At 45.6% G+C, this 24,555-nt stretch overlaps 3 protein-coding genes across 3 annotated transcripts in view; 1 reads left to right on the top strand and 2 right to left on the bottom strand.

The window, feature by feature from the left end:
- Window positions 1–4,475, bottom strand: part of rasa3 (RAS p21 protein activator 3) — a 28,088-nt gene extending 23,613 nt beyond the window's left edge. Inside the window, exon 1 of the mRNA XM_084476206.1 lies at window positions 4,320–4,475. Coding sequence (XP_084332332.1) covers window positions 4,320–4,374 — 55 coding nt within the window. The 5' untranslated portion in view covers window positions 4,375–4,475. The remainder of the gene's footprint in view (window positions 1–4,319) is intronic.
- LOC311356430 (signal peptide peptidase-like 2A) overlaps window positions 1–24,555 on the top strand; it is a 47,986-nt gene that overhangs the window by 2,528 nt on the left and 20,903 nt on the right. The window lies entirely within an intron of this gene.
- Window positions 9,017–24,465, bottom strand: tmem255b (transmembrane protein 255B; the record flags this gene model as incomplete). The annotated part of the gene is made up of 10 exons (XM_084475834.1): window positions 9,017–9,132; window positions 9,202–9,286; window positions 9,778–9,873; window positions 14,166–14,319; window positions 14,848–14,933; window positions 17,595–17,657; window positions 18,662–18,751; window positions 22,761–22,823; window positions 23,800–23,942; window positions 24,333–24,465. The coding sequence occupies 10 exons, from the start codon at window positions 24,463–24,465 to the stop codon at window positions 9,017–9,019; spliced, it is 1,029 nt and encodes a 342-aa protein (XP_084331960.1).

The raw sequence follows: 24,555 nt of genomic DNA, 5'->3' as shown, positions 1-24,555 counted from the left end.
TGTTCATTGCGTTTAAATGTGTGTGTGTTGGTGTGTTTATATGTGTGTGTATATATGTGTGTTGTCTGTATGTGTGTAGACCAAATATCTACGACACTATAAAGAGCTACAACACATATAACAACACTCTCGTTGCTTCACTTTATTGCTTCACTGTACAGAAGACACAATGGATATTACAACATTGTGTTGAACTCAACTGTGTAGCGTTTATAGTGACACTGTATATTACAACATTGTGTTGAACTCAACTGTGTAGCGTTTATAGTGATGACACTGTATATTACAACATTGTGTTGAACTCAACTGTGTAGCGTTTATAGTGACACTGTATATTACAACATTGTGTTGAACTCAACTGTGTAGCGTTTATAGTGACACTGTATATTACAACATTGTGTTGAACTCAACTGTGTAGAGTTTAGTGACACTGTATATTACAACATTGTGTTGAACTCAACTGTGTAGAGTTTATAGAGTGCCGATGTATAGAGAAACACTATATAACAACAATGTGTAGAACTACAATGTCTGAACTGTGCTGTATATAGAGACCACTGTATAGAGCAACATTTGAATAGAGATGTCTGCATAGAAATAGATGTATATAACAACACTGTATAGAGTGACACTGTACAGATACACTGTATATAACAATACAGTGTAGGGGTTATAGAGTGACACTGACAGTGACACTATAGATACACTGTACATAACCATACTGTTGCCCTTAACGCTATGGAGTATATAGCGGGACAATGTATAGAGAAACACTGTATATATATCAACAATATGTAGAACAGGAATACTCAGATCAATATCCTAACACTAAATATTTCCTGACACTGGTGTCATACCGGTTTCATTCACACTTTTACCGGTTTCAAACTGACGTCATGTCGGTTTCACAATGGGGTCGTGGTGGTTACCTTAACAATGGTGTGTCATACAGGTTTTACCAACGCTGGTGCCATACTGGTTTGACTCGTGGGGGCACTCAATCAAACCCTGAATCAATGCACCTGACATCCCACGACCAATCCCCATCCCTCCCGCAGCGCCCGCAGCGCCCGACGCGCTGTGATGTTGTGGTGTTTTACGCGCCGGTGTTAATCATTGTCGTGTGGAAACTTCTCAAGGTGAACGTTAAGGTTCCTGCTGGTTATTTAACCCTCAGTAAACAACACCGAGACTTGACCTTATCATAATGCCATGGCAACCAGCTAGCTACATGCTAATAACACTCCAGCTGCGTGCTAACGGCGCGCTAGAAGAGGTTGGATATAAACAAACTAGCTACATGCTAATAATTTACGAGCACAGTATGATATGAAACAGCTGGATACAAGTTCATAACTCACTACCAATGGTATATTAACCAGCCAGCCTCATGGCTGATTCACAGCCTTAAATACCTTCATTTCATCTTAAACATCCTAACCACGTTTACTTTTCCTTAACCCACTTAACTTTGCTTAACTTCAGCACCTTATCTTAAAAGTCTTAGGGATTATGTTGTGTAAAATCCCAACCAATCAGAATGCATGTCGGTCAGATAGTTATCAGCAGGTAATAACTAAAGGCTCTGGCATAGTTCACCAGTCCATGGAACGTAGAACTATACAGCGCAGACAGACAGTTCACCAGTCCATGGAACGTAGAACTATACAGCGCAGACAGACAGTTCACCAGTCCATGGAACGTAGCCTATACAGCGCAGACAGACAGTTCACCGGCCCATGGAACATAGCCTATACACTACAGTGCAGACAGACAGTCCACTAGTACATGGTAGGGACACTGGATTTTGCCTTTCCTAGTCCAGCCGTGCAGCCGTCCCACAATCGTCGTGCATGGTTTCCCTTCTCTGTGTCTCCAGTACTGTATTAAATGTGTCTTGATGTGACAGTTTCTTTATTTATATATATATTGTAACAGCTTAAAGCTTAAAGATTTTCACAAGAAACATAACATATGAAGCGTATGCAAATGGTGCGTTACGTGTTCACAACAAAAAGCATCTCGATGATGAATGTCAACCAGAGAGACGCTCTGAGTGAGCCCGGTGCTCTTAACGCCACGGGACACACGGCTCACACAACGTCTCCAGCAGACCAGCCCGGGCTCTTCTGCAGAGGGCCGCTGCTGCAGGGCGTGGGTCATTGTTGTCTGCGTTCCCAGCAGAGGCTGCTCTGTGTCTGGTATGACTGGACCGTGAGCAGGGCTCCAGGTGATGAGTACCAACAGACCATCGATCAGCACGGATCAATACTCACCGTCCTCACAGCGCTGACCCCAGCGGGGTTCTCTCTGTCTGGATTATGAATAAATGCACTATAGGACTATAGATGGGCTTAGCGCTGACCCAAAATCACCGACCAATCACATCCCTCCCACATCCTCCCCACCCTGAATCCATGGCAACCTGTCACATTAAGGGAGGTAGGGGGTGATCTATGTTGTGTTTAGAATGAAGGGGCGGGGTGGGGGCGGGACGGGGGGGACGGAGGGGGGGGCAGCAGCTGGGATGCTCCATAAGCACTGACCACAGTCTGCCTCTCTCTCTCTCTCTCTCTCTCTCTCTGTCTCTGTCTCTCTCTCTCTGTCGCTCTCTCTCTCTCTCTCTCTCTGGACTATAGGAGCATGTGGCCGCCCAGGAGAAACAATAACTTCTTACTTGGGGCTGTTCATGCTCAACAGGAAGTGAATTGAGGGTAGTTTCCTCTTTCCTTTTCTTCAGACAGCCAGCAGCTTCCCCGGAAGTATACAGGCTTTCCCCCATCTAAGGGTGTGTGTGTGTGTGTGTGTGTGTGTGTGTAGATCCAAGGGTGTGTGTGTGTGTGTGTGTGTGTGTGTGTGTGTGTGTGTATGTGTGTGTGTGTGTGTGTGCGTGTGTGTGTTTATGTTTATATATCATGGTGTGTGAATCTAAAGGTGTGTGTATATAACGGTGTGTGTGTGTGTCTAACACACACACACACACACACACACACACACACACACACACACACACACAAACACACACGCAGAGGCAGAGATACATTTGAGAGGGCCACGCTAGAAGATTTGACAGATTTAGAAAACGTGAGTGAACTACTGGCGTAACCACACACCTCACCACAAGTTAAGATACATGGAACTGTTTTGATTGGTATGAGTGTGGAAAGTACTGATTTTCTGATTTTTCTTTGAATCTCTCACGATCAAAATAGTGACACACACACACACACACATACAAGCGCAGAGGCAGAGATACATATATATATATATATATATATGTATGTATATATGTGTGTGTGTGTGTGTGTGTGTGTGTGTGTGTATACATTTATATATTTATATATAGTTCATTTATTTATTTATATTTGTCGTGGGTATGAACGCTGTTTGGGAGTTTCGCAGAAGAAAAGGAGAGGCTATCAACACCGTCTTGTTTCATGTGAAAACAAGCGGGCGGTAGGCGGTGAGCGGGCCTGGCCTACATGTAGGAGCGTCCACATGAGGGCTGAAAGCAGACATGTACACCACGGTCCGCTACCCGAGGGACAAAGCACGTCCGCTCAACGCGCTCCGACTCGGTAACACTCGGGGTCGGCTCGGCAGACTCGAGCGGACATCCAGAAAGTGAAGCGGCGAGAGTGAATATGGAGGGTCTGTAAGTCCCCGTCCCCCCCCACCCCTATAAAGACCTAACGGTGAGGCCGGCCGGGTGTACGGTTTCATTAATAACAATAATATAGGCCAACATGTAGACCAATGAAAGTCTCTCTGTGTGTAGACCCATCATGACGCTGGCTTGGAGAGGGGGTTGGGCAGAGATTTGGATGTCACCACAGCTAAGGATTACTCCAATCCGATATGGAGACGTACATCCAACTTGACATGGTTCTAGTCACCACGGGACCCGACCTCAGACCGCGGCCGGAAAACCGGGAGAGCCCGGACCCCTCTAGTCCAGTTGTTCATGTGTGGAGCGGTGCGAGCCAGCTGTGCCTATTCTGGATGTGGGATTTGACTCTGTGTGTGTGTGTGTGTGTGTGTGTGTGTGTGTGTGTGTGTGTGTGTGTGTGTGTGTGTGTGTGTGTGTGTGTGTGTGTGTGTGTGTGTGTGTTTTGTAGCCAGTCCGCTGCCAGAGAAACGTGTGATTTGAATTACAACACGGCATGAAGAAGAAGTGTAGGCGTCGGACACACACACACACACACACACACACACACACACACACACACACACACACACACACACACACACACACACACACACACACACACACACACACACACACACACACTGGGGGTAGGGGGTAGTCTAGCGCTTACCTATTTTGATTTTGACGCTCTGGAAAACACGGAGACCCTCCTCTTCGACCGCCATAGTCCCGCCGCGTCGCCGCTCCTCGGAACAGATCTTCAGCTCCTCCCGCAACCAGTCAACTCCGCTACTGTAGCGGGGTGGTGCATCGATGCTCCCCGGGAACCAGCGTCCGTCTGCGGCTTCGACTCATCGACTCTCCCCGGCAGCATCTCCGGTGGAGGCGTGGCCTGGCGTGTCCCCGCCTTCCTCCGGTTGAGTGACAAGTTGGGTCTGGGAGACTGGGAGCTTCAGTTCCCTTGGCCATGCTCTCAACACATGGAGCGCATTTAGAGCAAAACTTAACCTGGAGGAAATGGTTGACCTGTCACTCTAGGACACTCTAGGTCACCAAAGAAGTGGTTTGTGGACTGTTGTGAGGGCACAACAGAGGACAGACTCAGCAATGTGGATTATTTAAACTACTGCGGAGAGGGTGAGCAGTTCTAAAAACCACAGAGGATCGGTCATCGACACACACACACACACACACACACACACACACACACACACACACACACACACACACACACACACACACACACACACACACACACACACACACACACACACACACAGAGACACTCGGGCAGCGCCTTCACCATCTCAGACAGCTTAATAAATTCTCCCTGAGGACCATTAGTCCCTCTCTAGAGCTGTAGAGCGCTAGCGGAGAGGAAGTGTCACTAAGGTTAGGGAACAGCTCTAGGAGAACTTGTACATCAGGAGGTGCAGAACCAGAGCCTGGCTGTAAGAACATGGAGGATTCCCACCAACCCAACAACGGACTGTTTCATCTGCTGCGGTCAGCCAAGCGATTCCGCAGTCACGCAGCATAAACAGAGAGACCGATAGAGCTTCAATCTTTCCCCCAGGCCATCAGGACGGAATCAGGGTCACACAGTCACACAACAGTGAACTTCCTTGTGACATGGAAAGCAACACATATGTAGAAGGAATAAGCAAAGCATACATTTTCAGTTATATATGTTTCACATATTTTTTCTATTTTTAGACTTAGGGTTAGGGTTTAAATCATCTCCTATTGCAAACAGTGTTGCTTGTTTTTACTGTAAATGTTGCTGCTTTAAGCAATTCCACTGTACTGTACTGTGTATGTGACAAATAAAGTTATTGATATTTAATTCATAATAGCCTACAGATTATTTTTTTCGGCCCACTTCATAACTGTATACATAAATGTATTTATGATCTTAACTATTAGAATCACAAACACAATTTTATGCAATGCCATCATAGATCATATAGCTCACAGTACACCAACTGCATGGAGGCTTAGGGCCGGCTCTGGTGGAGGTAAGGGTGCAGGTGGAGGCTATAGTGTAGGTGGAGGTTAGGTGGAGGGGCAGGGGGGTTAGGGCTACTGTAGAGGTGGAGGTTATAGTGTAGGTGGAGGTTAGGTGGAGGGGCAGGGGGGTTAGGGCTACTGTAGAGGTGGAGGTTATAGTGTAGGTGGAGGTTAGGTGGAGGGGCAGGGGGGTTAGGGCTACTGTAGAGGTGGAGGTTAGGGCGTAGGTGGAGTTAGGGTGTGGTCGGCGGTGCCGGTGGTGTTCATTTGAAGGCTGTGGTTAGGGTGGAGGTGCCGTTGGGGTGAGGCCGGCGGTGGAGGTTATGGTTTGCAGAGCAGGGGTTAACCAGCTTCCCTAGTAGAGTTCTCCAGACAGTAGAGTTAAGAAGTACGTAAGATCAAGGTTCAAGTTGTAATTCGTAGCGAAGAAATACAAGTCAACGGTTACACTTCACCAAAAGGGTGCATGAATGGATGGTCCATAAGTGTTATCAAGACATCCTTAACTGTCAACTAGTATCAAATAACAGAACACATTGGCACAGATAATAGATACAATAAAGACAATACATAATAAAGAATACAATAAGACTATTGCAAACTGCAGGAAGTTATAGTTGTAATATTGTAACGCGTGTGAATGTATTTCACCATTGTAACTCTCTTGATACTGTATGTGTGTTTACTGGGCCGTGCACGTCAGAGGAAGTGAGGAAGACGACTGCGATGGCGACGCCCTGCGGTCGGTACACCACACGCGCGAGTTTGTGTGTGTGTGTATCTTGCCACACACACACACACACACACACACACACACACACACACACGAGTAGAAGCAGAGGAGATGGAGGAGTAGAAGGATGAGGAGGAGGATGAGGTGGAGGAGGAGGAGGAGGATGCTGAGAGGTGGTGAGAGGAGGTGGTAGAGGAGGAGAGGGAGGAGAGGAGGAGAGGGAGGTGGTAGAGGAGGAGAGGGAGGAGAGGAGGAGAGGGAGGTGGTAGAGGAGGAGAGGGAGGAGAGGAGGAGAGGGAGGTGGTAGGAGGAGAGGGAGGAGAGGAGGGTGGAGATGGAAAGGGAGACATTAAAGTGTGGGGTGGGAGGATTTTACTCTGAAGAATAAATGTGAGCAGATATAAATACCTCTGTATGTGAATGACAAGACACCAGTTCCTTGTTCCGTTTCTTCTTAATACTTTCCTTTATTCAAGGTTTAAATATATCCACACAAACACAAACATCAATGGTCAACGATGCAAATCCTTTATGGGTTTATTGTTCTAGAACTTATTACTTGAGATTGTGTAACTTGATAATTGTGTTGAACATACACATAACTTATTTTAATATGTGTTGTGTTTATATCGTTTAACGTAGCACTGTATGCCAAACTGTTTTGTGAATATGGTTTCAACATAACCGTGTGTACTAACGGAAGTGTGTACAGTTTGGAGGAAGCCCTTTGCATATGAATCATAGACAGAACATGGGTACAGATACAAACAAACACTTGTTATGAACCAGTTGTCTGTCTACACAGGAGATCAGCCATGAAGAGTTAGGTCACTCTAAAGTGACGGACAACAGGATCTAAAAACTTTAAATAACATAAGATATCACAGAGGGATTTACCCACTTCACACCTACAAAATACCTCGTCAAGAAAATGTCAAAAAGTATATTAATCCTCAACATAAGATAATGTACTCAGTCTTGGAATGACTCAGGATTGTGAGGGTGTAGTAATACCCCCCCCACCCCCCTCCCCGTTGTGTGTCATTTGAACTTCCTCAAAGTGCGGAATGCCGAGCTTCAATCAGCTGCAGCATCAGCGTGGTGTGAGTGTAATGTTAGTGTAATGTTATGTTAATGTCATGTTCACTGGCTCGGCTCTTCAGCCAGGATGTAAAATAAACTCCAACCTTTTAATCAGCTTGAAGGAACGGAAGACTAGATAGACTATAAGTCTGTGGCCTCGCAGTGGATTTAATGGAACATGATTTTCTGATACTAAATGAATTCACTTAATCACAATCACCCTCAATAACATAATCTGAATTGAATTATGGATTTATATTGTCCATCACTTTAATAATAAATAATAACATATGTAATATCAGTATAATCAATGTGAGGTTATGGAAAGGGAAGGTTTGAGGGTTAGGAAATGGTAAAGGGAGGTTTTGTTCAGCTAAGTTCATAATCAAAATCATAAGCGTTTTGGTTAAGGTAAGGTTATTGTCAAGGACGGTTTAGTTACGGTAAGGGGAGGTTTAGTTAAGGTTACGGTTAGGGGAGGTTTGGTTAAGGTAAGGTTATGTACGGGAATGGTAAGTTAAGGTTATGTAACCGTAAGGGGAGGTTTGGTTAAGGTAAGGTTATGGTAAGGGGAGGTTTGGTTAAGGTAAGGTTATGGTAAGGGGAGGTTTGGTTAAGGTAAGGTTATGGTAAGGGGAGGTTTGGTTAAGGTAAGGTTATGGTAAGGAGTGGTTTGGTTAAGGTAAGGTTATGGTAAGGAGAGGTTTGGTTAAGGTAAGGTTATGGTAAGGGAAAGCTTGGTTAAGGTTAGATAAAGGTATGGGTAGGTTTTGTTAAGGTAAGTGGAGGTAAGAGGAGGTTTGGTTAAGGTAAGGTTATGGTAAGGGGAGGTTTAGTTAAGGTTATGTGATTAAGGGGTGGTTTGGTTAAGGTAAGGTTATGGTAAGGGGAGGTTTAGTTAAGGTTATGTGATTAAGGGGTGGTTTGGTTAAGGTAAGGTTATGGTAAGGCAAGGCAAAATGGAGGATCTTTAATGTCGACAGTAAGTAAATGATAGACGAGACTCTGGTGACAGGGACGCCTCGTCCCGTCCTGATAGGCCGAGGCGTCCTGTCATCATAGACCTTTGAAGAAGAAGTCCCGCCTCCGAGGCTCCGGTTCCCTCGGTCAAACGTCTACGGGGAATAACACGTTTGGGTTTATGAACGATCGTACATAACAAACTCTGTAGGCGGCGGAGACGTAAAAGCTGCGTCACGTTTTGAACGACACACTTTCTCCATCTAGTTTGAACTGGAGTTTTTTTGGATTGTCGGTGCCGTTAGAGAAGCATTAATAATCGCTTACTACTGGAAGGGCGCCGGCAATCCAAAAAAAAGGTGTGTCGTTCAAAACGTGACGCTTTAAGCTTTTACGTCTCCGCCACCTGCAGAGTTTGTTATGTGCGATCGTTCATAAACCCTGTGTTGTTCCCCGTAGACGTTTGACCGAGGGAACCGGAGCCTCGGGGGCGGGACTTATCCTCCAGAGTGTCTACAGGCTGAGGCCTCGGCCTATCAGGACGGGAGGCGGGGCCATGCACGGGGGTCGTACGGAGGTCACTAGTAGGCGTAGGGCGGGGGCTTCACGAAGGGGGCGTGGCCGTAGGCGGCGGCGTACAGTACGGGGGCGTCGGGGGTGAGGGCGTAGAGGCCGGGGTGGGGGGGCCCCCCCTCCTCTGGGTGGGGCAGGCCGGGGGGGAGGGGCTGGGCGGGGGGGTGGGGCGGCGGCGGCGGCGGCGGCAGACCGGGCCCTTGGGACAGGTCGGCGGCGGCGTAGTGTCCCTCAGGGTGGTACTGGGGGGTGTGCATCACCGGATGGGACGCGTAGTGCTGGGGGGAGGTCACATGACACGAGCTCACTCACCTGCTGCGGCTCATTTGAATATGGCCTGGACATGTGATTATATACATGTGATTATGGACATGTGATTATGGACATGTGGATTATGGATATATTGATTATGGACATATGGATTATGGATATGTGGATTATGGACATAGCAATATGGACTTCATGGCTGAACGGCTGGTTCTGAACAAATGGTAGATGGTAGGGATGTCTAGTGGTAAGGTGTGTGTGTGTGTGTGTGTGTGTGTGTATGTGTGTATGTGTGTGTGTGCGTGTGTGTGTGTGTGTGTGTGTGTGTGTGTGCGTGCGTGCGTGTGTGTGTGTGTTTATATGTAGGTTTGGTTAAGAACAGAATCCTATTGAGTTTCTCTTGTATACATGTTTGTAAAGTTGTGTGTGTGTGTGTGTGTGTGTGTGTGTGTGTGTGTGTGTGTGTGTGTGTGTGTGTGTGTGTGTGTGTGTGTGTGTGTACCTGCATGGGGTAGGTCATCATGTGCTGGGTGGGGTTGTAGAGGATGTGGGGCGGGGGCGACGGTGGGTACGGGGTTGCGTGGAGAGACGGCTTGTTCTGCAGAACACCCCGTTAATGAAGACACCTCCAAAACACACCCTTCATGAAGACCACTCGTGTGTGTGTGTGTGTGTGTGTGTGGGTGCATCCCACAGCGGAGGTGATTGTGGACTTCCGTACCCCCCCCCCCCCCCCCCCCCCCCACCGTCTGGTACGACTCTGCGTCCGCCCGCTCTAGGGCCAGGCTACAAAGAGCGGATCATCCGCGGCCCCCCCCCCTGCCCCCCCCACCACGGACCTTCACAGCTCAGAAAGCCCAGTAGATTGCGGCTGACCCCTCACATCCTGCCAACAGACTGTTTAACCTCTCTGTCGCGTTCGGGTCAAATCTGACCGATTTCCTACTTTCACCAATCATAAATATTGTGTTTTACATTTTATTGTGTCAAGGCCTAATGATATCCTCCACGCTAGGCGTTTGAATGTATATAATTGCTGATCACCACTTTCATTGAATCTTGAGTGGTTTAGTCAACTTTGTAACACCTGTGGTGTTTCCCGGTCAAAAATGACCACCGTAGGAAATGAACGGGTGACCCTAGATTGTGTTCATCCATCAGATAGAACACGGCCACAAATCCACCACCACCACTGCACGCACACACAATTTCTGTGTCTATCCTTTGTATATTCACTGCAGTTATTCATGTAAACCAGTAGTCTGAGACATTGTTTACAGCTTAAAGGGGAGTTAAATAAAATTTGGTGATGATCAATGTTTTTTTGTGTGTTAATGTAAGAGCAGTCAAAACAGGCCGGTCAAATTTGACCGGGAGCACCAAAGTAAGAGCGGAGAAACGAACACGACACAAAGGTTAACCTCCTGCCCTCTAGGCGGCGCTGCAGGGCCATCATGCCCAAAACATCACGGCACCTAAACAGTTTTTTCCCCCCAAGCAATAGCCCTCCTAAATAACTCTTGAACACATGGACTGTATTGCACTTTATTTTTACATTACAGTTTTGCACTATCTCCATTCATATTTAGTGCTCATGTTGGTACTGTCTGTCCTTGTCATATGTATTGTTGTTTTGTCGTTTTTGTTTTATTTTGTGATGTTGTTGCCTGCATGGAGAAGACCAAGTCAAATTCCTAGTATCTTGTATACATGGCGAAATAAAGTTGAATTGAATTACATACACAGTACATACACAGACTACTGCTGCCTTTACGTGCTGTGGGAAAGATGGACCTTTCCATTTGTGAACTGGAAATTACGAGTGCGTTGTGTTCAAGTGCTTTTGTTGTCGTGGTGAAATGAAACATGGCGGACCCACAGATCCTGACCTGTTGCTGTTGAAAAGGTCAAAGGTCAAAGGTCAAAGGTCAAAATATTCTACGAGCGCGCCAGTGGAAATGACGACGTGAGTGAGGGGGCATTCATGTGCAATTTTCACGCACCTGAAGGCACCACACATGTGCCAGAACACGGTCGGCATAGAGTCTAGATTTAATCTTTAGCCTTGGCCCGGAAACCACCGCTGCAAGTGGCAGAGTTACGCATGTTTCCTGTTGCGTTACGGAGATACTCTACCCCGGAAAAAAAATGGCGCGATTCCTGCGCAAAGAAAAAAGGCCAAAATGTCCAATGTCCAAAGTGAACAGGCTACACTGTAGGACTACACTGTGAACAGGCTACACTGTAGGACTACACTGTGAACAGGCTACACTGTAGGACTACACTGTGAACAGGCTACACTGTAGGACTACACTGTGAACAGGCTACACTGTAGGACTACACTGTGAAGAGGCTACACTGTAGGACTACACTGTGAACAGGCTACACTGTAGGACTACACTGTGAACAGGCTACACTGTAGGACTACACTGTGAACAGGCGCGCTGTCAATCCTCATCCATCACAATCCACACCTCAGCCCCTCCCCTCTCCATAAGGTGACCAGATTTCTGGGACAAAATCCGGGGACATCGTGGGCTCAGCGGTGTGTAAAAACCTCCAAACATGTCGTGTTTTTGTCACAGAAAAACTAAAACGGGGGCACTGCCCTTACCATTCGCAAAGCAGTTTCTCTCACTCTCTTTATCCAAAAATGCAAAGGAATTGATTAATAATTGCGGACGAGATTGTTGACGGGGGCGGGGGCGGGCGGGGGGGGGGGGGGGGGGGAATTCCAATTTCGGATCTTCGGAATTTCCGGAAAACCGGGGACATTTCCGGGGACAGGGACGGGGACTGTCCCCGGAAACCAGGGGCGTCTGGTCACCCTACCTCTCCACCAGCTGCTACTGAGGACCATACAGCGGCCCTGGTCCGTCAGCACCTCTGGCCGGACCGCAGTCGAACCATACCGAGTTGGTACGCGTTTCAATGACCAGTTTAAACGCGTGTTAAGATGTGCTGCCAACGCACGCCCGACGGCCGCTGAGGCGGTGGTGGTGGAGTCGCCGCCCCTGCTGGAATATACCGGTAGGCTCAGTACGATAAGCGTACGTTCTTGTGGTCTGAGACGGATGTACACAGGGGACGGACGGAGTGGGCAACACTTTGATTCATTACTATTAGTTTATTCCTAAAACGTCTATCATTAAAAAAGTAGGGGTGGGAAAAATAATCGATTCTTCGATGCATCGCGATTCTCACTAGAACGATTCTGTCTCGATGCAGAAAAATGTATAATCTGAAACAAATTTAATTGAAAAAATATTTATATATATTTTAAAGTTTTTTATTAAATTTGTTCGCCTGCTGCAGAAGCGCTACAGAAAACTCCTTTCTGCCTGCGGGTTCTCTGCGCAGAGAACCGACTTTATCTAATATAAAATATTAGATAAGGTGATTCATCAGTTGATTGTCTTTAATGATCATCACACAAGTAGGAAGTGATTAGCTCTGAGTAGCAAACTCAGATGTATATATATATATTTGAAAATCCTGCATGGAAATGTACATTAAAAAATTGTTGAATCGAGATGCATCGATAATCGAATCGTTGACCTCTGAATCGGAATCAAATCGAATGGTGAGGTGCCAGGAGATTCCCACCTCTATTGAAAAGGGTAATGAAGGTTTGGATAAAAAAATATTCACTTGCAAATCAAGATAGCTTGTTGAAAAAGGACAGGTTTATTTCACATTAGTTTTGTTCTCAAGACAATAATTCACTTTGATATCGCTGATCCTGATATCAAACACGGTTTTTGATTGGCACTTGATTGTACAACGTGTAAACAAGACTAATCTAGGATAAATCAAACTGAATTCATCAGTGCGATATCGTTGTGTTTGTTCTGTCTGTCTGAAATAAATCAAATGTTTAAAATGTCTCTTAAAGGTGCCATATTATACCACCGGGTGTGAGTGTAATTAGCCGTTACAAGCCGTTTTAAAAATCTGCCTCTTCTGACATCACAGGTGGGAACGGCTAATCCCACTCACACCAGGTGGTATAATATGTCACTTTTAAACAAATCTATCCAATTATAATATCAAAATGACTATGGGCTTTAAAAAAAAAAATCAATAAGTGTATCGTGTTGTGGACGCACATCGCCATACGTTCTTGATTCGTTTTTAATCTTTCGTTCATATAATTATAACGCCAGTGTTGACGCAACATGTACATGTGTAGAAGTTCGAGAGTCTTAAGGATCTGTTATAATTTGTTCTTCAATATAATTATATTATAATAATGCCATAGTTGCCATTGTTATTATATATATATATACTGTATTATTTACTGTAATTGCACAACATTTTTGCACTGCACTATATTTTGCACTACAATCAACCGTGGCTGGTACCACTATCAGTTGATCACTTTACATTTCTGTTTACACTTCTGTTACTTATTTTTACTTATTTTCTATATTTTTAAATATCTATTTACTTTATATTGTATTGTTGCTGCTATGTGTGTGTTGAGTTACCAAGCACAAGAATTTCACTCTTGTGTACAATAAGAATGTAATAAAAGCTATTCTGATTCTGATTCTGTAAATATATATATATATATATATATATATATATATATATTGATAGGCATAAATCGGTAAAAAAACACATCAGAGGAATTAAAAGAAACTGGTACACAAATTTCAAGAGTAAAACATTCTGCACATCACGACAACTGTGCAGCATATATATATTATACATGTTTCTGCCCCATTCTCTTGAATGTTAAGGCAATCTTAAGTAAAAAGTCTGATTATCAAAGTATCAGATGATATCAGATGAAGCGATTTCTAAAGTTCTGAATACTGTATATATATATATATATACATATATATATATATACTGTATATATACGTATGGGGTAGTCCAGCTCACCAGGTCCTTGTAGGCTCCCAGCAGGGCAGCGGTGACGATGCCCAGGCAGACGGCGATGACGTTGAGGACCACAGAGACCCAGAGCAGCCGGTCGAGGTGGACCACGTCCCAGCAGCCCGTCACCCCCTCGAACACATCGAACATGGCTAGAGGGCTGAGAGCAGAGCATATTAATACATTATATTATACTGTAATACATGAATAAAGTGGAGAGAGAGAGAGATAGAGATAGAGATAGAGATAGAGATATAGATAGATAGATAGACAGACAGACAGACAGACAGACAGACAGACAGACAGACAGACAGACAGACAGACAGACAGACAGACAGACAGACAGACAGACAGACAGACAGACAGACAGACAGACAGACAGACAGACAGACAGACAGACAGACAGACAGACAGACAGACAGACAGACAGACAGACAGACAGACAGACAGACAGACAGACAGACAGACAGACAGACAGACAGACAGACAGACAGACAGACAGACAGACAGACAGACAGACAGACAGACAGACAGACAGACAGACAGACAGACAGATAGATAGATAGATAGATAGATAGATAGATAGATAGATAGATAGATAGATAGATAACTTTATTTATCCCCGGGGGGGAAATTAGGTCATCGTAGCAGCGGTACAATACAATCAGAAATGAATTAGTATTAATACCTTTCGCAGCGGTAGCAGCAGTAACAGGTGTTGGTCCTGACTTTCATCTTGCATCCACCGAAGGTTAGTTGCGAAGCACACGTGACCTGAGGACGGGTGGGTGAGGGTGGGTGAGGGTGGGTGAGGGTGGGTGAGGGTGGTCATTGCTTCATCATTGCGTCATTTACACATTTTTCTGGATTGCAAAAAGAAAAGTTACGAGGCGTCGCCGTCCTCATAGTCTCGTCTATCAATCACTGACTGTAGACTATTATTATTATGACTATTACTATTATTATTATTGTATTAAAGATCCTCCATTTTGTTTGTTATTGAAGGTCCCGTGACGCGCCACCAGGTGTGAGTGTGATTGGCCGTTACAAGCCGTTTTGAAAATCTGCCCCTTATGACATCACAAGTGGGCGATGTCCACCTAGACGTGTGCTGGGTAGATCAGTCCACCGGCCCGCCCAGTGGACCGTAGCAGACGTTGCTCCGTCACACTATCTGTCACACGTCCAGGTGGACACGCCCATTTGTCAGAAGAGGCAGATTTTCAAAACGGCGTGTAACGGCCAATCACACTCACACCTGGTGGCACGGCATGGGACCTTTAAGTTATGTCATTTAATTGCAATTGTTTTTTCTCACTCGTGTTACGAGATATTTTTTTATAAAGTACGATTTCATATTTTACAATTATGATCGTTTTTTTTCTTGCTTGGGTTTTTGACATGATTCTGAGGCACCAGCTTCTGTAGAATAGCAATCCAGGTATTGATTTACCCACACGTTGTTATAGAGTTTAAACTGGGAACAACTCATAAACTCATAAACACACAAACTACAGTAGATTGTCTTTCTTCCAGATGGTTCAAGTAAAGTAACCAGCCTACCCAAGTTTGAGAACAAGTGATTCACGTCCTGAGACCTCTCTAACTGATTGGACATTGAAGAGCTCATACGATTATTTTGTGGTTGAAATCAGAGTCTAAAGTCTAAGTGATCGAGATCAGGAGGTTGGAGTTGCATGACTTGCTGAACTTGACAGTAGCCTCTCCAAGATCTGTCTGGTTTTATTGTGCTGTTTTCTGTCCCATCAAATAATAACACTTTGAAGCTTATAAAATCATGTAACATGTTTTACCTGTAGTTCTTTACATAGCCAGTAGTGTGATATGTAGGCAAGTTCCATTTAGAGCACTGGAAATCCGGATTTGGTAACCCTGAAAGTTTGTATCATGATCAAGGTGGTACAATCCGATGTTGCTTTGAAAAACGGGCACAAAAGTGAGACGGATTCCCTGATCCCGCATAGTCAAAAATGGGATTTCCAAATCGAGATCATTCTGATCCAGATTACATTTTTTTGTGGGCCCAGAGGAGACGCAGCGTCGGAGCACGCAGTACCGTCCACTGACCACCAGGCGCTGCACGGCCAGAGAGCGTCACACCTTCAGAGAGGCCCAGTCCGGGCTGGGCCCTTCCCCTGGGAGCTCCTCTCTGACCCGCGTTTTCCCACCACGGGGTTCTGTGTTTCCAGTAGAAGGCAAATGTACCTCTGTGTAGTATTGTGGTGTAGTACTCTGTGTAGTATTGTGGGGTAGTACTCGGTGTAGTATTGTGGTGTAGTACTCTGTGTAGTATTGTGGTGTAGTACTCTGTGTAGTATTGTGGTGTAGTACTCTGTGTAGTATTGTGGTGTAGTACTCTGTGTAGTATTGAAGTATTAGTACCTCTGTGTAGTATTCCAGTATTAGTACCTCTGTGTAGTATTGTGGGGTAGTACTCGGTGTAGTATTGTGGGGTAGTACTCTGTGTAGTATTGTGGGGTAGTACTCTGTGTAGTATTGTGGGGTAGTACTCTGTGTAGTATTGTGGGGTAGTACTCTGTGTAGTATTCCAGTATTAGTACCTCTGTGTAGTATTCCAGTATTAGTACCTCTGTGTAGTATTGTGGGGTAGTACTCTGTGTAGTATTGTGGTGTAGTACTCTGTGTAGTATTGAAGTATTAGTACCTCTGTGTAGTATTCCAGTATTAGTACCTCTGTGTAGTATTCCAGTATTAGTACCTCTGTGTAGTATTGTGGGGTAGTACTCTGTGTAGTATTGTGGGGTAGTACTCTGTGTAGTATTCCAGTATTAGTACCTCTGTGTACTATTGTGGGGTAGTACTCTGTGTAGTATTGTGGGGTAGTACTCTGTGTAGTATTGAAGTATTAGTACCTCTGTGTAGTATTCCAGTATTAGTACCTCTGTGTAGTATTGTGGGGTAGTACTCTGTGTAGTATTGTGGTGTAGTACTCTGTGTAGTATTGAAGTATTAGTACCTCTGTGTAGTATTCCAGTATTAGTACCTCTGTGTAGTATTGTGGGGTAGTACTCTGTGTAGTATTGTGGGGTAGTACTCTGTGTAGTATTCCAGTATTAGTACCTCTGTGTAGTATTGTGGGGTAGTACTCTGTGTAGTATTGTGGGGTAGTACTCTGTGTAGTATTGTGGGGTAGTACTCTGTGTAGTATTCCAGTATTAGTACCTCTGTGTAGTATTGTGGGGTAGTACTCTGTGTAGTATTGTGGGGTAGTACTCTGTGTAGTATTCCAGTATTAGTACCTCTGTGTAGTATTGTGGGGTAGTACTCTGTGTAGTATTGTGGGGTAGTACTCTGTGTAGTATTCCAGTATTAGTACCTCTGTGTAGTATTGTGGGGTAGTACTCTGTGTAGTATTGTGGGGTAGTACTCTGTGTAGTATTCCAGTATTAGTACCTCTATCTGGTAGGCGAATCCCCCGTAGTAAGTACAGCTGCCATCCAGCACCGGCTGGCTGTCCTGCACAACAACCAAACGTCAGGCGGCGTCAGGAGACGTGATGTGACCCGGAGGCTCTGGTTACTGACTGTGACAGTGAACGTCTGGTTGTGAACGTCTGGTTGTGAACGTCTGGTTGTGAGGGTGTGGTTGTGAACGTCTGGTTGTGAACGTCTGGTTGTGAGGGTGTGGTTGTGAACGTCTGGTTGTGAAGGTGTGGTTGTGAAGGTGTGGTTGTGAGGGTTGTATAGCAAACTTGTGCTGGTTAACGTGTGATGGTCAAGGTGTAGTTTTGAAGGTGTGATAATGAAGGTGTGATAGTGGAGGTGTGATAGCGGAGGTGTGATAGCGGAGGTGTGATAATGGAGGTGTCATAGTGGAGGTGTCCTAGTGGAGGTGTCCTAGTGGAGGTGTCATAGTGGAGGTGTGATAGCGGAGGTGTGATAATGGAGGTGTCATAGTGGAGGTGTCATAGTGGAGGTGTGATAGCGGAGGTGTGATAATGGAGGTGTCATAGTGGAGGTGTCCTAGTGGAGGTGTCCTAGTGGAGGTGTCATAGTGGAGGTGTGATAGCGGAGGTGTGATAATGGAGGTGTCATAGTGGAGGTGTCATAGTGGAGGTGTGATAGCGGAGGTGTGATAATGGAGGTGTCATAGTGGAGGTGTCCTAGTGGAGGTGTCCTAGTGGAGGTGTCATAGTGGAGGTGTGATAATGAAGGTGTGGTTGTGGAGGTGTGGTTGTGAGGGTGTGGATGTGAAGGTGTGGTTGTGAAGGTGTGGTTGTGAGGGTGTGGTTGTGAAGGTGTGATAGTGGAGATGTGATAATGAAGGTGTGGTTGTGGAGGTGTGATAGCAGAGGTGTGATAGTGGAGGTGTCATAGTGGAGGTGTGATAGTGGAGGTGTGATAGTGGAGGTGTCATAGTGGAGGTGTCATAGTGGAGGTGTCATAGCGGAGGTGTCATAGTGGAGGTGTCATAGTGGAGGTGTGATAGTGGAGGTGTCATAGTGGAGGTGTGATACCTACTATCCACATGCCAGCGACGAACCCATCAATAATGGCACAGAAGAAAGCAGCGATGATCCCAAGACTGATGAAGATTATAGCGCCCATCAACTGGAGAGAGGAAGAGGAGGAGGAGGAGGAGGAGAGGGGAGGGGGAGAGGAGCGAGGAGAGGTGGAGAAGAGGAGGAGATGGAGAGAGGAAAGGAGAGGAGGAGGAGAAGAGGTGGGGAGGAGGGGAGGATAGGAGCGAGAGTAGGAGGAGGTGGAGAGAGGAGGGGAGAGGAGGAGGAGGAGAGGAAAGGAGAGGAAGAGGAGGAGAGGAGGGGAGGAGAGGTGGAGAGGAGAGGAGGAGGAGGAGAGGAGGAGGAGGAGAGGTGGAGAGGATAGGGGAAGAGAGACAAGACATACTAGTCAACATAATAGTCATCATTCACGTGATTCATGCTCAACAGAACTAGGACTACAGAAGGGATGACTTTGTTGATCTACTCTCTCTCTCTACTGCTCTGTCATAGGTAAAAGAATATCTAATATATTAATATAATATAATAACAGTAATAATAATAATCATATAATTAATATAATATAGTATATCAATAATAAAGTGTAAATGAAATTGTTGCTATTCTACTGACTGTTACCATTACAAATATATCTGCCATTACTGACTGCCTTGTTTGCACTACCACAACTTCAATTATATTATACAGAAACCTATGCTGCTACTTCATACATGTACATAGTACACTCAGATATTTTATTATATTTTATTTTATTATATTTTATTGTCTATATTTTTTAATTTAAGTAAATGTCCTTCTGTGTGCACTTCAATGTTTACTTTTAGTAGTGTTAGGAAATGTCTTGTCTTATCTGTGTCTTATCACTGCATCTGTTCACCGTGGGAAAGTGAGAAACGTCTTCCGATCGCTTTGTATGTCTACATGTGAAGTAATTCACATGCATTCACATGTTTTTTTTTTTAACTTTGATTTATTTCATTTGAATTGTATTTAATATATTATAACACAGGAGCTAGAGTTGTGGCTGGGGGGTGAAGGGTGAAAGTGCTGCTGGGTAATGGTGTTCTGCTGTATCCACACGGCTGCTGGGTAATATAGTGCGCTGCCGTAGCGCTTCAAGGTCACTCACAAGAGCGTCTTAAATACATCCAGCAGCAATCAGCCCCGGGAGGGAGGCCAGTGACCCAGCCGTCTAGCACCGCCGCCCGGGCCAGTGGAGCTGGGCACAGGCCCCGCAACACTTACAACTAAATACAGATTGTCTGTACAGACGAAATGGCAGATTTGTGACCAAATCATAGCGCCACTTTGGTCTTCGCTCACAGCAGGGAGCTCAACTGGTCCAATAAACCGCGGCCGGCCATTGGTCATCAATTCCACGTGAAGGATTGCGTCTCGGCTCACAGCGCACACTATATTGTTCCCTGCCTGGTTTAGATTTAGTTTGGATTATGTAAAACCGGTCCAGGGCCCCTACCTGGACCCTCTGGAGCTCAACGTCATATAATGATCAGCTCTCTCTAGACGGGGCATTTCCAGGGCTCTTGGGGGCCCTCTGGTGGCCACGTGGACCCTGAGCAGGTGCCTAGCTGCGCATGCGTCGGGCACAACCTGTTCACAACTCTGATTACTAGTGTGGACATCAATCCATGCCCGGCGCGGAGAGGCTTGGGGCTGCAGTGAGAGGCCTTGCTTGAGTATGCATGTGAGTGTGCACCTGGAGATAAGGGCAGTGTAACCTACACCCGCACTGCTGCCGTCATTAAAATGTAACGAGCAAAGAAGCTCACAAGACACACAGATACCGTGGACTGAAAATCTCTATCTATCTATCTCTCTCTCTCTCTCTATCCCTCTCTCTCTCACTCTCTATCCCTGTCTCTCTCTCTCTCTCCATCTCTCTTTCACTTAATTACTCTCTCTGTTGCTCTCTATCTCTCAATCACTCTCTCTATCAGTCTCTCTTTTCCTCTTTCTCGTCTCTTCTTCATCTGTCTCTCTACAGTATAATATAATAACACCATTCGGTCTGAATCAGTAGTATACGTGTGTTAACGCAGGAACAGTTTGGCTGCACCGTAACATAAGATCGGGACATGAGCACACAACACCTCATTCATTATTAACATACCACAGCAACACACACACACACACACACACACACACACACACCCCTTGTTACCTGTTTACTTCTGTGTCTGTGGGTTTTCACTTCTAACCAATAATGATACTATGCTAACAGTAATAATGACTAACTACACCAATAACTTAATAATAAGTTGTTAATCACACTTTAGTCAACAATGGAATCGAGCAGTGTTCAACAGTATAAACACAAAGGGGAGAATGTTTTATGTAAATATATATCATATATAATCATGTAATATTTGCTTTATATATAAATGATATGTCAATATATGATATATATCTTAGAATACAAGATATATATAATGATATCATATATTACCTATATATGATATACTGTATATGATATGTTGATTTATTATATTATATATTATAAAAAATGGTATACATAATATATTAAAACATATATATATAATTACATGATATATATAATATCACATATTATTATATATTAATTAAAGGATAGATAATGTCTCCCTGACCACGGTTTGGGTTAGGATGGCTCCAGGACTCTCACACTATCACGATGATACTGGAGATGTGCAGGTTACCTGATCACCTGATCACCTGGTCACCTGGTCACCTGATCACCTGGTCACCTGGTCACCTGATCACCTGGGCCCAGAATACATTAGCGGGTTGTACACATGGACGGGGACCTGACCACGGAGCTCAGAGGACTGTCAGCGTCACATGGTAGTTGCTACATGGCGCCTCTCGCGTTGGCATCCCGAACATAGATCTATTATTTACACTATATTTGTGTAAACCGTCATCATCATCATTTTAAAAATCATGAATGAAGCAGGCCTTAATGGTCTGTGCCTCACATTGCCAGACCCATTCGCAAATATATATTTTTCTGGCATCTGTCAGTTACGTTTTTTCCGAGGGCCATTATCAAAAGGGGGCTGACCAAAATGGTCGCGTGTAGACGCAATTGTATAGATCTTGTATAGTTATCGTATCAAACCTGCCCCGTATTAGATAAATAGTTGTGATTGGCCCGACCTGGGCCACGTCAGACGCCACAGAAAAGAAATCGAGAGCTAACAGATTTGTTTTGTTACCATGAAAGAGGACACCTTCAACGGCCTCTAAGAAGACCGTTCCTCCTTCTAGAAGACACCAGTCTCTAAGAAGACCGTTCCTCCTTCTAGAAGACCCCAGTCTTCAAGCAGACAGTTTCATACATACAGGTATTGAATGTATTGTACTGCAAGTGTAAAGGAGCAGGCAAGCCTCACGTGCAGGCGTAAAGGAGCAGGTAGGGTCAGGGCTCAGGTATCGCTGGGAATCACCTGATCCTGCTCCTGGTACTTTTCCTGGTATCTCTGTACCTGCTCCAGGTATCTCAATATGAGTTACAGGGATGTCCCTTGCCTCGGTGGCTCCAGGAGAAGCAGAATGATCAGACCAACACTAATATAATCTACCTCCACATGGTCATGTGACCATGCCAGAACCAATCCAGGGCCAGATAATCAGATTTGCTCCAGCCGTAACCCGATTCTTCAGTACCCCCTTGTAGGTCAGAACCTCCATGTAGGGTCAGTACCTTTGGGGTCAGAACCATGTAGGCTCAGTACCTTTGGGGTTAGAACCATGTAGGGTCAGTACCTTTGGGGTTAGAACCATGTAGGGTCAGTACCTTTGGGGTCAGAACCATGTAGGGTCAGTACCTTTGGGGTCAGAACCATGTAGGGTCAGTACCTCCATGTCGTACAGCACCATGTAGGTCGGCTAGTTTCTGTAACACCTTCATGTTGGCACCTGCATCAGGTAGGTACTATCCCTGGTGTCCTGGTAGGGTCTGCTCCACCTGGTACCAGGACCAGGTAGGTACTATCCCTGGTGTCCTGGTAGGTTCTGCTCCACCTGGTACCAGGACCAGGTAGGTACTATGCCTGGTGTCCTGGTAGGTTCTGGTACCTGGCCCAGGTAGGACTCACCATGTGCCGTCTGTTCTCCTGGAGGAACATCCCAACGAGGCCGAGGAACGCTCCGAAGGTCAGCTGGAGGAACAGGAGGAAGCAGCTTCACACACACGTTGTTCCGCACCCAAACGGTGTGTAAGAGACGCGTCGTACACCGGCCGCACGAGTTGCACGCGACGTCAGTTCCCGGCTTGTAGCACTTATAGCGTTCCCGTTCGTCTTTGAGGGCGTCGCTACACCACGAGTCGGGAAGAATCATCAGAAGTCATTGGCTACTAGTCATTGTTATTGTTAGCGACATTAGCCTCTTTGGCAAACCAGCTCGAAAACAAAACAACAAAACTTGGCATTGTATCGCACGCACAGCAAGACCGTGCAATGCATACATTGGTGACCGGATCAAAGAAGCAACGTAGTCAAGTGTGTAAGAGCATTTGAAATCAACATTGAAACGACCCACGTGGTACGAATACAAAGACAATACATCTCACTACGGGCGCAGGAAGCCGTCTCTGACTGTGGAGTCGTGCGGTCGCCCCCTCTCTGAACTCGGTGGACTCTCAGAGGAACGAGTGGAACCGACCAAAAGGGGGCGTGCCTCCGTGAAATGACGCAAGAAAGCCGGGAGATTTCCCACTTTGCAACTCGTGCGGGCGGTGTGCGATGCATCTCCAACACACCGTGACCCTACCTAGTGGACGTTGTTATGACAACCGTAGATGAAGAATAACTACTATAACCAGTGGATGTTGTTATGACCGTACATGTAGAATAACTACTATAACCAGTGGATGTTGTTATGACCGTACATGTAGAATAACTACTATAACTAGTGGATGTTGTTATGACGACAGCACATGACAGCAGAATAACTACCAGTAGATTCATTCTCATATTTTATTCCCTGTTAGTCGAATGGAGTTGAAATCTTGCGTCTAACTGTGACACTGACCTACAGCTCTACAGACGTTTAAATTAATGTCAATAAATCCTTTTTTTGCCTGCGCAGTAAAGGAATGCGATGTTGGGGTCGGGCGGGGAAGGCGTTACTCACTATGATGCCTGGGTAGAAGCCGGTCACCACTATGTTAGAGGTGAGCGTGGCACAGCCCAGACCCACGCAAAACACCACCAGGGAATGGGCGAACAAGACACTGGTGAGCTGGAGAGCCCTCAGCCTCCGCTTGGCAAAGCATTCTGAGAGAGAGGGAGAGAGAGAGAGAGAGAGAGAGAGAGAGAGAGAGAGAGAGAGACAGAGAGAGAGAGAGAGAGAGACAGAGAGAGACAGAGAGAGACAGACAGACAGACAGACAGACAGACAGACAGAGGCATATTAGTTAGAAAAGGTCGGAGGAAATAAAGGACAGCAACTGTTTGGTCAGAATGTATTTTTATTATTAATTTAAAGAACATCTCTTCCGCGTGCGCTCACACACACACACACACACACACACACACACACACACACACACACACACACACACACACACACACCGTATCCATCGTATCCATCTTATCCATCACACACACACACACACACACTTCTCCTGAGAAATATAACAAAAGCAACGGTGGGACTAAAGACACCTGCCGGGTCCTGGTCGTCACTGCTCGGCTGCTCGGGGGCCGTCTGGACGGTGGTCTGGACGGTCTGGACGGTCTGCAGGGTGCTCGGCAGGGGGGTCGGCAGGGGGATCTGCTGGGTGATCGACGGCTGCATTCTCACTACGCCGATGAGTTCCCGATCGGGGAAATAAATGAAAAAAATCCAAAGTAACAATAAAGTAGTCCACGGTGTTTTAGTCGAGAG

The sequence above is a fragment of the Micromesistius poutassou genome (genome assembly GCF_964030765.1).
Source record: "Micromesistius poutassou genome assembly, chromosome: 12".
NCBI classification, from domain to species: domain Eukaryota; kingdom Metazoa; phylum Chordata; class Actinopteri; order Gadiformes; family Gadidae; genus Micromesistius; species Micromesistius poutassou.
Note: the sequence above shows the minus strand (reverse complement) of the source record. Positions and strands in the feature narration are given on the sequence as shown.